This window comes from Cydia amplana, chromosome 11 (genome assembly GCF_948474715.1).
Source record: "Cydia amplana chromosome 11, ilCydAmpl1.1, whole genome shotgun sequence".
Classification (NCBI taxonomy): domain Eukaryota; kingdom Metazoa; phylum Arthropoda; class Insecta; order Lepidoptera; family Tortricidae; genus Cydia; species Cydia amplana.
The window spans coordinates 7,592,654-7,607,406 of record NC_086079.1 but is presented as its reverse complement, the minus strand read 5'-3'; the positions used below and the strand labels follow the sequence as shown (position 1 = coordinate 7,607,406).

The window sequence follows — 14,753 nt, the reverse complement described above, 5'->3', positions numbered from 1 at the left end:
GTAATCACAGTACAATTTTTTTAAGAAACAAATAATTATTTTACAAGGTAACTTATATGGACCTACAGGTACTTCATACACATACAGATTGATACCCAAATTCAGTATGATTGATTCCACCCACTTTGTGGAGGGTTGTCACCACTGACTTGCAGTGATGCTGACTTATATTTTGGTTTGAATGGTACTGCCCAGATTGAGCTCTGTTTTCATATGCTAGCTTTGAGACAATTCCGGTGTACAATTTAGTATTTACTTTCCATATGTGCCCAGTGTAACTTGCAGATTGGGCAGTTGAAGTATCATTTTTGAATGTAGGATATAAGAGGAATGGACCTAGAAAAAGGCTTATATACAATGTCAGGATCTGAACACGGTCCCAAGACTTGGGAATTTACATATTTTTAGCATTGATAGTAATCTTGCAAATTGTCAGTATATTGTTGTAACACACATGCAGAGCCATGTGGAAAATTTGAATACAAACAGAATAATAAATACATTGGAGTTCATATGTACTTGTACAAAATAAGTGATTATATTTACAATGGTTAAAGCCAAGGACAGGTTTTTAAATAAGTAAACTTTATAATTTCATTGCCAAATTATACAATACAAATGACTATTCTTTGCATACATACAAAAAGTACACATAGAGAAATATTATTTACAGCAGTCTCACTACTATGATTGGTGAGTATTTACCATTACCAGGACCAGTGATAATTTATCTATACTACAATATCTCCACTGTCCTATACCATTATTACAATAATGCTAAGATAATTGACTTTCAATTACATCAAAATTATATAGAGAGTTGATGCATCACAATTAACTACAAATAATACACCACTTATTACAAAGTTGCTAAAATCCTTGTGAAACCAATGCCTGCCCCTAGCAGCGTTTGCCCGATGCCCCATATCATGGCATGGATAGGCGGCATAGTCAGATTTGCCGCGCGATATATGAAGGCAACAGCAGCGCTGCTCGCCACACCTGATGTCACTGGGCTCACTACACCCATCACTATTAAGAGGACGGGAAAGAACTTTCCATACTTGTGCTTTCTTAGGGTGCCGAACGCCACGAGCGCCGCACAAGTGTGAACAAACACTGACGAACACAATGACCACAAAAACACTGGGTACCACATCTCGCCAAACGTATCTAATGGATCACCAGACTTTAGTCGAAATATATCCCCGATTGAATCGAATTCTGATACTTGGAATTCAGACAACATGTCATACATGTTGTCTTAGGGATGCTGATGCTTAGAGGCATCGGGGCAGTTTTGATGGTCATGAAATATTTGTCCAAATAAAATCTCTTCTCCGACACAACTCAAACCGTCGATACTCCACAGAATAGGTCATTGATCACATTGAAATTTAGCACACTTCACACAGATTTATTGTTAATCCTATTTGTTTTGCTTGAATTAAACCCATTTTCGAATAATTCACATAAATTCATCGCACAATTTATTATCATTGCACTACTTGCACTATGATTGCACTAACATGACATTTTGTATTGTTACAAATGTCAATCAGAATCACGTCAATCGTTGATAGTGTTGTCCTTATTCGATTATCAACAGTTGATTCGATTATTATCTTTAACTGTTTGTTATCGATTTATGAGCAAATTGTTTTGTATTCTAGTCACAAGTGAGAAAAAAATAATTGAGTGTCTATGGTATTGGTGATGCCGCTACAAAAAAATCCCGTATGTTTAAAACATTTTAGCAGTGCTGTATATAATTAAATATAGTCTGTCATGCCATTTCTGTCAGTTGAAAGAAGCGGCAAATTTAAGAATGTAGGCGCAAAGGGTAATCAAACCATAGAAAATCTTAATTTCACGCTTTTTTTCTACTGACAAAGTTGTTTGACCGGCTATATACGTTATTGAATTATTGGTTTTTTATGATTTATTAATATAGCAACACAAGGGACTGAATGAAGTTAGCAGACAATGGATAAAATGAGTGTTTGTATTGTGGAATGAAATAATAATATTTTGTGATTATTACTCTACCTCAGAATATAAAATATATAAAGTTTGCGAGCTAATTCATCGTTTCATCATTAATCAAGGTAAGATTTATATTTCTGCTATAAGTAAATGTTGTTCCTGAAGAATAAGATGACAATTTTCAATGATGTGACGTTAGCGAGCTTCACTGACAGTATGTATTCCATTATCGTAGAAACATTGTGGTGTTATCCTCATAACCTATATTGTACTTGCCTCGTGATATATAATTAAAGAGGAAGGTTTTGAATTTAATTATAAGTGTTCTGTGCAACTACTAAAATGGGTAAAGTGCGGTCCGCAACCGGGGCTCCCCGGAAGCAGGGGTTCAACAAGTCTGGGCACTCCATGAACCCCGACAGACCTACGGAAGGACTGAAGGGTGTCGGTAAACCTAGAACAAAAGGTACCATCAAAAGGTTGCAGATGTACCGTAATTTTAAAGCTAAAAGGGACAAAACTGGGAAGATCTTGACTCCAGCGCCATTTCAAGGCTGGCTACCGTCTGGCACTCGGGCTCGAGTCGAACCTAACCAAAAGTGGTTCGGCAACTCTCGTGTCATCTCACAGAACGCTCTGCAGAAGTTTCAAGATGAGTTTGGAGCTGCAGTTAAAAATCCTTACCAAGTTGTCATGAAGCCAACTAACTTACCAATCACATTGCTCAATGAGAAGGCCAAGCAAGCCAGAGTACATTTGTTAGACACTGAAGCCTTTGATAAAACATTTGGGCCTAAGAAACAGAGAAAACGTGTAAATCTTAAGTTTGGTGACCTTGATTCACTGTCAAAGGCTGTTGACGAGAATACTGAGAAATATGATGAGAGCAAAGATATTGATAGGGTGCGAGAAGACACAGGTGTTAGAGAGGGACAGAGGGACTGGGTGTTTGGAGCCGGTATGAGCAAGAGAATTTGGAATGAGCTGTACAAAGTAATTGATTCATCAGATGTGTTGTTGCAAGTTTTGGATGCCCGTGACCCGATGGGAACTAGGAGTCCCTTTGTTGAGAATTTCCTAAAAAAAGAAAAGGCTCACAAGCACTTAATTTTCATCTTGAACAAAGTAGATTTAGTGCCTAATTGGGTAACACAGAGATGGGTGGCTATTCTCAGTGCAGAATATCCAACGATAGCTTTCCATTCATCGTTGACGCATCCCTTTGGAAAAGGTTCACTGATCAATTTACTACGACAGTTTGCCAAGTTGCACATTGACAAGAAGCAGATCAGTGTTGGACTAATTGGCTATCCAAATGTTGGGAAATCATCTGTGATTAATACCTTGAGATCGAAAAAAGTGTGCAAAGTAGCTCCCATAGCCGGAGAAACTAAAGTGTGGCAGTACATCACACTGATGAGGAGAATATTCCTGATTGATTGTCCCGGAGTTGTTTATCCATCAGCTGAAACTGACACAGAAAAGGTATTGAAAGGTGTTGTTCGAGTAGAACTGGTACAAACCCCTGAAGATTATATTGAAGAGGTTCTTAAAAGGGTAAGGAAGGAATATTTGGTAAAGACTTACAAAGTTGATGGTTGGGAGACTGCAACAGAGTTTTTAGAAAAGATGGCTGCCAGGACAGGCAAATTATTGAAGAAAGGGGAGCCTGATGTCAACCAAGTTGCAAGGATGGTGCTTAATGACTGGCAAAGAGGCAAGTTACCATTTTACGTTGCTCCTGAAGGATTTGAAGTTCCTCTGTCAAAGCAGCCTAACAATGAAATACCCAAGGAGAACCCTAAGGTTGCAGAAAAGAAGCCTGAAGAAAATACTGCAGAAGTAGCTTCCGAGCCTAAAGACAATGAAAAGGAAAATGAAGAAAAGAGTGTCATTTCTGTAAATAATTTGATTATAGCACAAGACTTTGCCAAAATTCGAGTAGGTCTTAAATTTGATAATGATGAAGATGTAAAACCACTTGAAGATGTAGAAATTCCTGAAGAACTCAAAGATATTGATGCTAAAAGTGACAATGAAGAATCACAAGATGGTGAAGCTCAGAATGATGATGGTGATGATTCCTCTGACATTAGTGACTTCTACAGTAATGATGAAAAGGATATAAGTGACGTTGAAGATTATTTGACTAATGACCCAGAGACAGTCAAAGAGATGAAGCGTAAGAAGCTTGAAGCAGCAAGTGGTGCTTTCACAGTGGAGGAAGTGGGAAAAGCAGGCAAGAAACGCAAGGGAGCACAAAACAATGTCACTGCAAAGAAGAGGAAAATGACTGCCAAGGAAAGACGCGCTCTGGACAGAGCTCAACGCCGAACTAAGACAGGAAGCAACTTTTATGAAGTCTCTAATGTTAAGAATAGGAACAGAGATAAAAAGAAACCTGGTGTTTGAACTAATTTCTTTAGTAAATAAATTATTTTAACAACAATTATGTATTTATTTGTTTACCAGCATAAATATGTACATTTAATGAGAGTAAAAGCTAGATTTTGGATACGCTTTAGCCCAGTTGCAATTATACAGAGGCGTTATCTCAAAGTACAGTCACCACACGGGATTGTTACGCCATTTAGGGTCCTACCTAAATTGGTTCTATACTTATGCTATGGAATGTCCAATTTAACTAGAACCCTAAAAGCGCGCAAACGCTTGTACTGCTTAAGGCGGGATTCCACCAGTGTGCGGCACAAGCATATTCAGTACAAAAATGCTTGTGCCGCACAGTGGTAGAATACCGCCTTTACACACAGCCTGTTTGCGCCTTTACACTCGTAACAAAACAAAATTACATAGAGGAAAACACTAGTCTAATATTTTAAAATCATTTTTTATTAATTTCAACCACACTCGAAAAGCTTGAGTGATTAGGTAAATATTTTCTTTTACACGACTTTGTATAATTCATTTAAACATTAGATACATTTTATTAAATGCTATTGCATTTCATATTTCAGATGTCGTCTGGAAGTGACAGTGATGAAGAATACGTACCAGGTGAACCTGAACAGGTTTCCGAAGAAGGCTCTGCTGATGAAGAGACCGATATACAATATGAAAAAGAACAAGAAATCAAGACTAAGAAACGAAAAGCGGCACAAGAAAGCAACAGTAAAAAGAAAAGGCGAACCAGAAATACTGTAAAAGAACCCACACCTGAACCGGAAGAAAAGGAACCAGAGACAAATCTAGATCCTGTAGAAGAGAAGAAAAGAGAGGAAGATTTATGGGCTAAATTCTTAGCAGGCACAGGATCCGCTTCTAAAACTCCTGCGAAAGAAACATCAGTGAAAGCAGGGAAAAGTGAAACACCTAATAAAGTGGCGGAAACTAAACCACAAGCTAAAGCAAGTAGTATTCAAGATGAGATTAAAGCTAGAGAGCAGAGGATATTCCAGTTTGCTGGTGAAACTATTGTTGTTGAAAACAATATCATTAAAGAGAAAATTAAAACTGCAGAAGCTCCTGCTACAGGTGATTGTTTAAATTATACTTAAATAGTTACAGTTATATAACACACAACTTACGCATTTGATTTTGTATATATTTGTATATTATATCCAATCAAAAACATAAATGTGAAACAAGAGCCAAGTTCAATATCGAGAATATGGCGTTGCAGTCTTCGCCGGCAAAAGAAGGCTAGAGATCTATACGGGTGCCAAGTTCTAGTTCACTTGGGATGTAATTAAAGTTCAGGATTTGACTTGGCTAGTTTTTATGTATGGGCTATATTTATTTCTCTGTGTCACTTTTCTAAAATTTAGTTTATTGGTATAAACATTTGCCAAGACAAATCTTGAACTTTAATAATATTAACAACGTGGTTTGATAATTTTATAAACATCTGAACATGTTCTAATCAAATGTATACATTTTCAGTAAGCAAGCTCGTCCCCCACAGGAGCCGCGGCCCGAGCGGCCTGGCCGACGTGCTCGGACAACTAAACAAAAAGAACAGCCTGTCCACGCTCGAGAAGTCCAAGCTAGACTGGGAGACGTACAAGAAAGACCAGGACATCAATGAAGAGGTTCAGAGTCACAATAAGGGGAAGAATGGGTAGGTTTCACTTTCTTGAACTTTCTTACTTGGTAGCGGCTGTGCTTGGGAAACTGAACAAGAACAGTTTGTCCACGCTGGAGAAGTCCAAGTTAGACTGGGAGACGTACAAGAAAGATCAGGACATCAATGAAGAGGTTCAGAGCCACAATAAGGGGAAGAATGGGTAGGTGTCACTTTCTTGAACTTTCTTATTTGGTAGCGGCTGTGTTTGGAAAACTGAACAAGAACAGTTTGTCCACGCTGGAGAAGTCCAAGTTAGACTGGGAGACGTACAAGAAAGATCAGGACACCAATGAAGAGGTTCAGAGTCACAATAAGGGGAAGAATGGGTAGGTTTTACTTTCTTGAACTTTCTTATTTGGTAGCGGCTGTGTTTGGGAAACTGAACAAGAACAGTTTGTCCACGCTGGAGAAGTCCAAGTTAGACTGGGAGACGTACAAGAAAGATCAGGACATCAATGAAGAGGTTCAGAGTCACAATAAGGGGAAGAATGGGTAGGTGTCACTTTCTTGAACTTTCTTATTTGGTAGCGGCTGTGTTTGGAAAACTGAACAAGAACAGTTTGTCCACGCTGGAGAAGTCCAAGTTAGACTGGGAGACGAACAAGAAAGACCAGGACATCAATGAAGAGGTTCAGAGTCACAATAAGGGGAAGAATGGGTAGGTGTCACTTTCTTGAACTTTCTTATTTGGTAGTGGCTGTGTTTGGAAAACTGAACAAGAACAGTTTGTCCACGCTGGAGAAGTCCAAGTTAGACTGGGAGACGTACAAGAAAGACCAGGACATCAATGAAGAGGTTCAGAGTCACAATAAGGGGAAGAATGGGTAGGTGTCACTTTCTTGAACTTTCTTATTTGGTAGCGGCTGTGTTTGGAAAACTGAACAAGAACAGTTTGTCCACGTTGGAGAAGTCCAAGTTAGACTGGGAGACGTACAAGAAAGACCAGGACATCAATGAAGAGGTTCAGAGTCACAATAAGGGGAAGAATGGGTAGGTGTCACTTTCTTGAACTTTCTTATTTGGTAGTGGCTGTGTTTGGAAAACTGAACAAGAACAGTTTGTCCACGCTGGAGAAGTCCAAGTTAGACTGGGAGACGTACAAGAAAGACCAGGACATCAATGAAGAGGTTCAGAGTCACAATAAGGGGAAGAATGGGTAGGTTTTACTTTCTTGAACTTTCTTACTTGGTAGCCTGCCTGTGGCTGTGCTTGGAAAACTGTACAAGATCAGTTTGTCCACGCTCGTGAAATCTAAGTTGGACTGGGAGACGTACAAGAAAGACCAGGGGCCCGTTTCTCAAAAGCTTGTAACTTGTAATACAAGCATGTCGCTTTTTGACAGCTTTTGTTAGTAAGGGTCTTCCACTTGTATTACAAGTTACAAGCTTTTGAGAAACGGGCTCCTGAACATGAACAAAGAAATACAGAGTCACAATTATTGGGGAAGAATGGGTAGGTTTAACTTTCTTACTTAGTGGCCTGGCCGGGTCAGACAACTGAACAAGACGTTGACGTTTAAAATAACACTCGCACAATATTGAAATCGCTGCAGAGTTAGCGTGATCTAATTCTATATAAATTATGTTATCGGATGGTTTAAAATACTCGTACGTTAGATTTTCTATATTTTAAATACGCTGTTCAGTAAAACGTTACTTGTGAAATTGACTTTATGTTGATTACAACTAGGTCGAAAATCAGATGTACAAAAACAGTCAACCACAATCTAGGATAAAATGGCATTGTACTGATGATGGAATTACTTCCACAGTTACCTGGAGCGTCGAGACTTTTTGGAGCGCGCGGACCACCGCCAGTACGAGATCGAGCGCGACATGCGCCTCAGCCGCCGCACCAACCGATAATTGCATGCCATTTTACCTGATTACCTGATACCTGGTACCAACGCTTACTCAAATAAATGTTAGTCGTAAAACAGTCTTTCATTAATAGCTTCATTTATTTAGATTTCTACATTATTACACAATTCTATAGTTTTTATATGAAAGCTATCAGTGGCGGCGCGTCAGAGCTGGAGCCAATTTTGCGTTATTTCTTTATAACAGTAAGAAAAGTACTATATACGTGAAATGAAGGCAGGCCGGTGGGAATCGAGTTCTATAGACGCTCCGCCACTGAGAGGGATATATACTAAGCCATAAGTAGTTTAAAATAGTCAAGCCGTTTGACTTGGTTAAATTCCTGTAGAAGTACACTTAGACTTGAATAAATTGAACTGCACATCTATAGTTTCTAACATGTTAGTTTTCGAAAGAGTTGCTAGATGGTGCTGTCAGGTGTAATTAAAATCATGAATCGCACTATATTTTTTTACAAGTACCTAGAATACCACCCTAAGCATTCATAATACTCTGGCAGGCCATTTCCGTCAGTAGAAAAGGGCGGCAAATTTGAAAAATGTAGGCGCGAAAGGTTGTTCACCCATAGAAAATATAAATTTCACGCCTTTTTCTACTGACATAATTGGTTTGCCAGAGTAGGTACGTATACATACCATACCTACATATTTCGTATTTCGATCTCAATGTTTATTTCACGAAACTAAGATATGAAACGTGCAAATGGCTCGGCAGTTTAAGTTTGGTCGTAAAATTTTTCGCTCTTCCATATGTATAACAGTACTCTGGCCATTAGCGGCTTCACTTCGCCATTCGCATCATTAGCGAAATAGTTGCAGTTGTAACAATTTAACTTTTATGTCTTTCGCATTACGGTATATTTTACAATGTTTTGTGTACGTTCGTCCTAATTAGTTACAGTAAGAGCGGTTTTGTTTAAGTAAAATAACGTGGGTTAACTTTTAATATGAGTGAGGCTGAGGCATCAAGCAGCGAGGATAGTTGTGAATTCACAACTCTTAGTCATTCAGGAAATAAGCAGGTACAATATGATGCAACATTTTTGGCGTGTGTCAATACCCAAATCAGTGATTTGTATAGCAACTTTCTATTATTCTTGGGTGTACTTTAGACGGTATTAATATATTAGGTACAGCCAACAAAACTATGAGCTTAGCACCTTGAATTTAAATATTTTTCTGTCACCTTTTGACCATTTTTTGCATTTCGTCCAAATGCACAGTATTTCTGTAGGTACTTAGTTTCAGATCCATTGTAAATTAAGTATCTTTGCCAACACATTCGTAGAAATTGAACACCGCGTAGGCACAAGGTGGCCTTATTAAACTGCTTGATCAGCGTCAGTTGATAGCTACGTGAAACTATGCGCGAGCTCCCACAGTCACTTGTTACTTAGATCCATCGCACACGATGGCTTTGTAGCGTTGCAGTTGTACGAGTAATACAGTTGCGATACAGTCGCTATTGTGTCGCTGGTCGTATAACATCGCCCGCATATTTAACTTCGAATTTGCGTGATATTCACCTCTTTCTTTAGAAAGGTTCTAATGTAATAAACAGAGAACATTGAACAGATAGTGACAAATAAGGGGCCCACTGATTACCAGTCCGCCGGACGATATCGGCCTGTCAGTTGTTCGGAGCTGTAAATTTTTTGTTCTAACTGACAGGCCGATATCGTCCGGCGGACTGTTAGTCAGTGGGCCCCTTTACATCGACAAACTCCAAACGAAAAGTAAAAATGTTCGGGATGACAGATGCTGCTTTAAACTTTCACGATTTTTACACATTATTAAATTATACAACGGGACTTAATCGCGATTAAGTCCCGTTGTATAATTTAATAATGACAGATGCTGCGAAAAGTCACGTGACTATTTCCTTATAGGTATTGAAGTTACAATTGGCGTTTTCAATTAACGATTGTCTTGTCGTCTTGACTAGGCCCCCGATCAGAAATAATAAAGCGTTACGATATAATATGTACATATATATCTATGCAAGTTCCTGACTGCTCTATCTAGCCCGAAAAAGTTGCGCATTCGATTTGATACAGAAGCGGTGTTCGGTGAATTGTGGTGGCATTGCGCTGTCGTTTGTTGACGCAATGCATATGGGATGAGCAAACTACAGTAGCAAAACGCGCTACTGCAGACGTAGGTCGTTCTAGTAGCTTTGGTGACCCTTACCAGTCCTTCTCACCATTACCTACACGATAGAAAACTCACGAAAGTACGGGTAAGGGCCACGATTAAAAAACTCTGTGTGCCACGTTCAAATGCCCTAATAATCACATCAAACATAGGTATCTATAGCAGCGCTAAATGCATCAATAAACAAATCAGTGTAAGTAAACGGACCCAAGGACCATATCGTTTATTCAGTCATTGAGATCAATGAATCGAGTGGACAATGAATTTGAATTTGCGTCGGGCCGCGGTTGGTCGAGTGATTTGCGCACGCTGCGCTAATCAAGCACTAAACAAGGCTCTTATTCACTTTTACTTAGCTTTTGCCTCAAGAAACCAGTGTAAAAGTGATCTCCGATTAGGCAGAATTGCCAAAGATCTCGAGGTCACGCGTGTAGTAGTATTTTGCGACGATACGCTATGTCATCGAGAAAAACAATCCAGTTTATTTCTCGAGGCGCAGTGTCAAAGTGAGTTGCCTGCGCTTTGCTTGTGCCTATGAACTACCTAGGTACCTACCAAAACTAATTAAAAAAAAACGTGATTCAGTGATCGATTAAAAATCGAGCCGTTTTAAAGGATCGATTGTGTTGTGCCAACAGGTACGGGGCGTGATGTGATCATTCTACCTTTGGTTCGAAATTAAGTCAGCATGACGACTTACGGACGTTGGACGTTGTATGATGGTGGTATGGAAAATGTACAGGTAAGTCACAAAATATGACCTAATTTAACCTAAAACTGACCTACTATGATTATATTTAATTCAATTCAAATTAAATTGAGATTTTATATAACTGGGGGCCTACCGCGAACACCGAATTCCGCAAAAAACATTGTCTTTTGTCTTTTACTCTCAATAAGACGTACTTAATTAGAGTGACAGAAAAATGCCCGCAATTGACGAACTTCGATTTTTGCGGTTATAGCCCTGATTATTTAATACCTTAACGCTGTATCTTTTCTTTCCTCCTCTGAGTAATCTAGTTATGGTACATTAGTAATATAGTAGCCATATCCGTCGGTAAGTTACAACCTCGATAAAATCTCGCCAAAGAGCACGTCAGTTGATTGTTACTTACAAACTACTTTATACCTAAAGTGTCATTCAATAGAAATTGCTAACTATGTAAACAAACCGCCATACTAAAATTGACACTGAATGTCAATTTACTAGTAACTTTTTCTACTCCAGCACTTAAATGTGTCAATTAAATGACTGACAGTGATATCTAAAGCAATGTCATTTGAATGCTTTGTCTATAGGCTCATAAGATGACTGCTAGCAGTCATCTTATGAGTATAATACAACTGCTTTATTTTTTTTAAAGATACAAGTTCCGATCATCTTGATTGAAAGAGGTATGTTTTCATTTACAATAATAACTCTTTTTTTTTTAAATAATAACTCTTTTTTTTTTAAATAATAACTCAATTTTTTTTAAATAATAACTCAATTTTTTTTAAATAATAACTCTTTTTTTTTAATAATAACTCTTTTTTTTTAATAATAACTCTTTTTTTAATAATAACTCTTTTTTTTTTTTTTTTTTTTTTTTTTTTTTTTTTTTTTTTTTTGCTGCAGCTGTCATAGAAAAAGTAATGTATGCAACAGCTCATAATTGGTTCTTAAAATTCTCGGGTCTTTTTTTACAAAACTCGACTACGTCTCGTTTTGTAACTTCGACCCTTGAATTTTAAGAACCCTTATTATATCACTGTTGCATAAACTACTATTTGTTTACATAGTTAGCAAGTTCTATTGAATGACACTTTAGTTGATGGAGTGGAAGCTTTGGTAGCCTAGCAGTATTAAGAGCGTGAAAAGCCATATATACTTTCAATTCGGAGGTCGCGGGTTCAAATCCTAGCTCGTACAAATGAGTTTTTCGCAACTTACCACTAGCTTTTCGGTGAAGTAAAACATCGTGAGGAAACCAGCATACAACCGCGAAGAACTTTAAAGGTACCTATGTGAAGTCCCCAACCCGCATTGAGCTAGCGTGGGGAGTATAACCCAAGCCTTCTCGCGCATGAGAGGAGGCCTGTGCCCAGCAGTGGGACGTATATACCCTTTATTTATTTATATATATTTTAATGTATTATAGTAGAATGTTTTATCTGCCGTTACAATTTATTAGGTACCTACACAGACCTGGGAATGTGCTTTTTATTTTATTAGGTAATATACCTAACACTAACAGTACCTACCTACCTAGGTACCAGAATAAAAGAACAAAAAGTTTGTACGATAGTGCTGTTGTCGGGAAAACAACTAGCAAATTATGTCGTAAGAAAGGGTCGTACGTAAAAATGATGTAGGTACCTAAACACTAACACTACATGTCTAACTTTTTTGTCATTGCATTTCAAGGTGCTGCAAAATTATGAAATTAATTTTATAAAGCCGTTCGCACACATTTGACCACCCTTTTACTTCGGCCTTTTATAGGTAGATAAACTTAAACTAATTGAAGTTTCGCAATCATTTTACTAAGTGAGGCGTATTCGGATAATTTCAGGTAATCCCGAAAATGATTCACTATCCCTTGTAATAATAGTCCCACCACTTTTTTAATGTTGTTCTCTATAGGAATTACCCGAATACAAGGTGTGTTTATCTGAACCGCAAAAGTAAAAAATATATACCTATATTAAAAACCGCGTTAACACTCAATGCCAGACAATAATCAACTTTTGACCTCAATTTCGTCCGGGTCCATAAAGTTCAGGAACAATACGCCGTCGATTGCAACCCAATGCGCACGAAACCTTGGGAAGGATGTTAACATGACTAAGTGTTACTCATCGCTCTCATCTTTAGGTAGGTAGGTATTCCTTATTTATCTTGTATTGTTCTGTCAAAATCGTAGTTAGGCCGCATTTAGGTACCTACACACAACAACCAATCGCCTGCGGTAATTCTGGACCTTCAAGAAAAGAGCGTACTCCTATCTTAAAAGACGGCAGCGCATTTACAACCCCTCTGATGTTGCGGGTGTCTATGGCGGCGTGTCTTCCGGCGGACGTACTCCACCACCTCACTCACTTATGATGTCACTTTGACCAATGCCCATGGAATATGGAAGACCAGGATTCCATTTCATTTGGTTAAAAATCATGGCATATCCACCGACCATATTTTCGCCAAGACTGAACAGTACCGATACGATACCACTTTGCATTACGAGTGTGATTTACTTACTTTATTCATTCCATCTATGAATCTCATTAGATCATCTATGTCTCTTGGGATAGCTGTAAAAAAAAACAACGGGTTGCACTCAGGGAGTGCCGGCAGAAGTGAAAACTCAATGACTAGTCCAAAATGCACTATATATAATTGAGGTTAACGCCATCTAGCGTTAGCGTTAATTACTTGAAACCCCTAAGCATATCACTGTTAGTGCTCTAGTTATATTAATACCAGTTAGTGCGAAACTCACTAGATGGCATTTAAATCAATAAAGAAAAACTCAATGACATTACATGTAACAGTTTTTCGATCAGGTCACGTGGCCGTCTTACGGTCACGTGATCGTCTTACGTTGAGTTTAACATTTTTACCCCACCTCAAAAAGTGCACAGCGCCGCTAAAGAAGTTTTCACTTCAAAAAATAGTTATTTGTACAACAAGAGATCAAAGTTTGATATTTCTTCGAGTGCTTATTTTGAGTCCCGTGCAAGCGAAAGATTCTATACTAGATTCACGAGCGTAGCGAGTGAATATAATTTAGAATCTTGAGCGTAGTAAGGGACTCAAAAGCGCACGAGATGTAAATAACTTTGATCTCGTGTAGTTCACAAAACTTTTCACCTCAGCAGTGAGAACATATTAGAGAACCCGAAAAATGTATTCCTTCTTTATCACTTACCTCTATTCACTCATGTTCTCTTAAGATATACCAACAATTAAGTTTTCACCTCAGCAGCTCGAACAAGGGTACTTTGCTACTTAAAAACAGTGAGCAAAATCGCATTTTGCTCACTGAGTGAGCAAAGTAGCATTTTGCTCATTTTGTCTCACTCAGTGAGCAAAATGCGATTTTGCTCACTGTTTTTAAGTAGCAAAGTACCCTTGTTCGAGCTGCTGAGGTGAAAATGATATTCCACCACACAGCGCACTTGGCAATACCACCAGGCGTCATACCAAGACATCAGAATCTGTCCAGTATTGCTTGTGTACCTATAGGTATCTGTTACATTTACATGTATAATATGTAATTTGGACACCACAACGAGCAACCTATATGAGCGTCAAGTTCTTTTAAATTAAGATGAATGGATGTAGAGACACCAGGCAAAGTAGGGCTCTGATTCCCATTTCTTACTAAATTTACCTACGGCTATAGCCAGCATAGTGCTAACTAAGTTCCGTAACAATACAACCATTCGCAACCAAAGATCACATTATATTGGTTGTCCTGAGGCGAGAATCTATGTGAGCGATAGGAACCTATATACCTTAACATAATAATATATCATGTTTCATGTAACACATTGTGTTTTACACGTAGGCATGTTTTGTTTTATCAATTGTCTTTGTTCGACTTTATTATTAACTTTGTAAGTAAAGTACATACTGCATAATACCTACATTATTTAGGTTTGGTG

General features: G+C 38.3%; 3 protein-coding genes across 4 annotated transcripts in view; 2 read left to right on the top strand and 1 right to left on the bottom strand.

Moving 5' to 3' along the window:
- LOC134651934 (breast cancer anti-estrogen resistance protein 1) overlaps positions 1–14,753 on the top strand; it is a 199,253-nt gene that overhangs the window by 94,833 nt on the left and 89,667 nt on the right. The window contains exon 1 of one of the 2 annotated variants that reach the window (XM_063507054.1): positions 10,292–10,845. The exons of the other annotated variant lie outside the window; for it this stretch is intronic. Within the exon in view, the coding sequence (XP_063363124.1) occupies positions 10,792–10,845 (54 nt within the window). The 5' untranslated portion in view covers positions 10,292–10,791. Of the gene's footprint in view, positions 1–10,291; positions 10,846–14,753 lie in introns of those variants that run through there. 2 annotated transcript variants of the gene reach the window in all.
- On the bottom strand, positions 361–1,525 carry LOC134652184 (transmembrane protein 170A). Its single transcript, XM_063507347.1, has one exon. It carries the CDS (start codon positions 1,256–1,258, stop codon positions 860–862), a length of 399 nt encoding a protein of 132 aa, XP_063363417.1. The 5' UTR covers positions 1,259–1,525; the 3' UTR covers positions 361–859.
- On the top strand, positions 2,202–8,006 carry LOC134652413 (uncharacterized). Its single transcript, XM_063507596.1, has 4 exons — positions 2,202–4,356; positions 4,962–5,478; positions 5,887–6,064; positions 7,842–8,006. Exons 1-4 carry the CDS (start codon positions 2,329–2,331, stop codon positions 7,933–7,935), a joined length of 2,817 nt encoding a protein of 938 aa, XP_063363666.1. The 5' UTR covers positions 2,202–2,328; the 3' UTR covers positions 7,936–8,006.

Bases quoted from the DNA above. Each gene is read 5' to 3' on its own strand.
- LOC134652184 (XM_063507347.1), bottom strand. From the start codon at position 1,258: ATGTATGACATGTTGTCTGAATTCCAAGTATCAGAATTCGATTCAATC.
- LOC134652413 (XM_063507596.1), top strand. From the start codon at position 2,329: ATGGGTAAAGTGCGGTCCGCAACCGGGGCTCCCCGGAAGCAGGGGTTC. The intron at 4,357-4,961 runs GTTAAGAATAGG...TTCATATTTCAG, and splicing joins ACTTTTATGAAGTCTCTAAT to ATGTCGTCTGGAAGTGACAG. The intron at 5,479-5,886 runs GTGATTGTTTAA...ATACATTTTCAG, and splicing joins TGCAGAAGCTCCTGCTACAG to TAAGCAAGCTCGTCCCCCAC.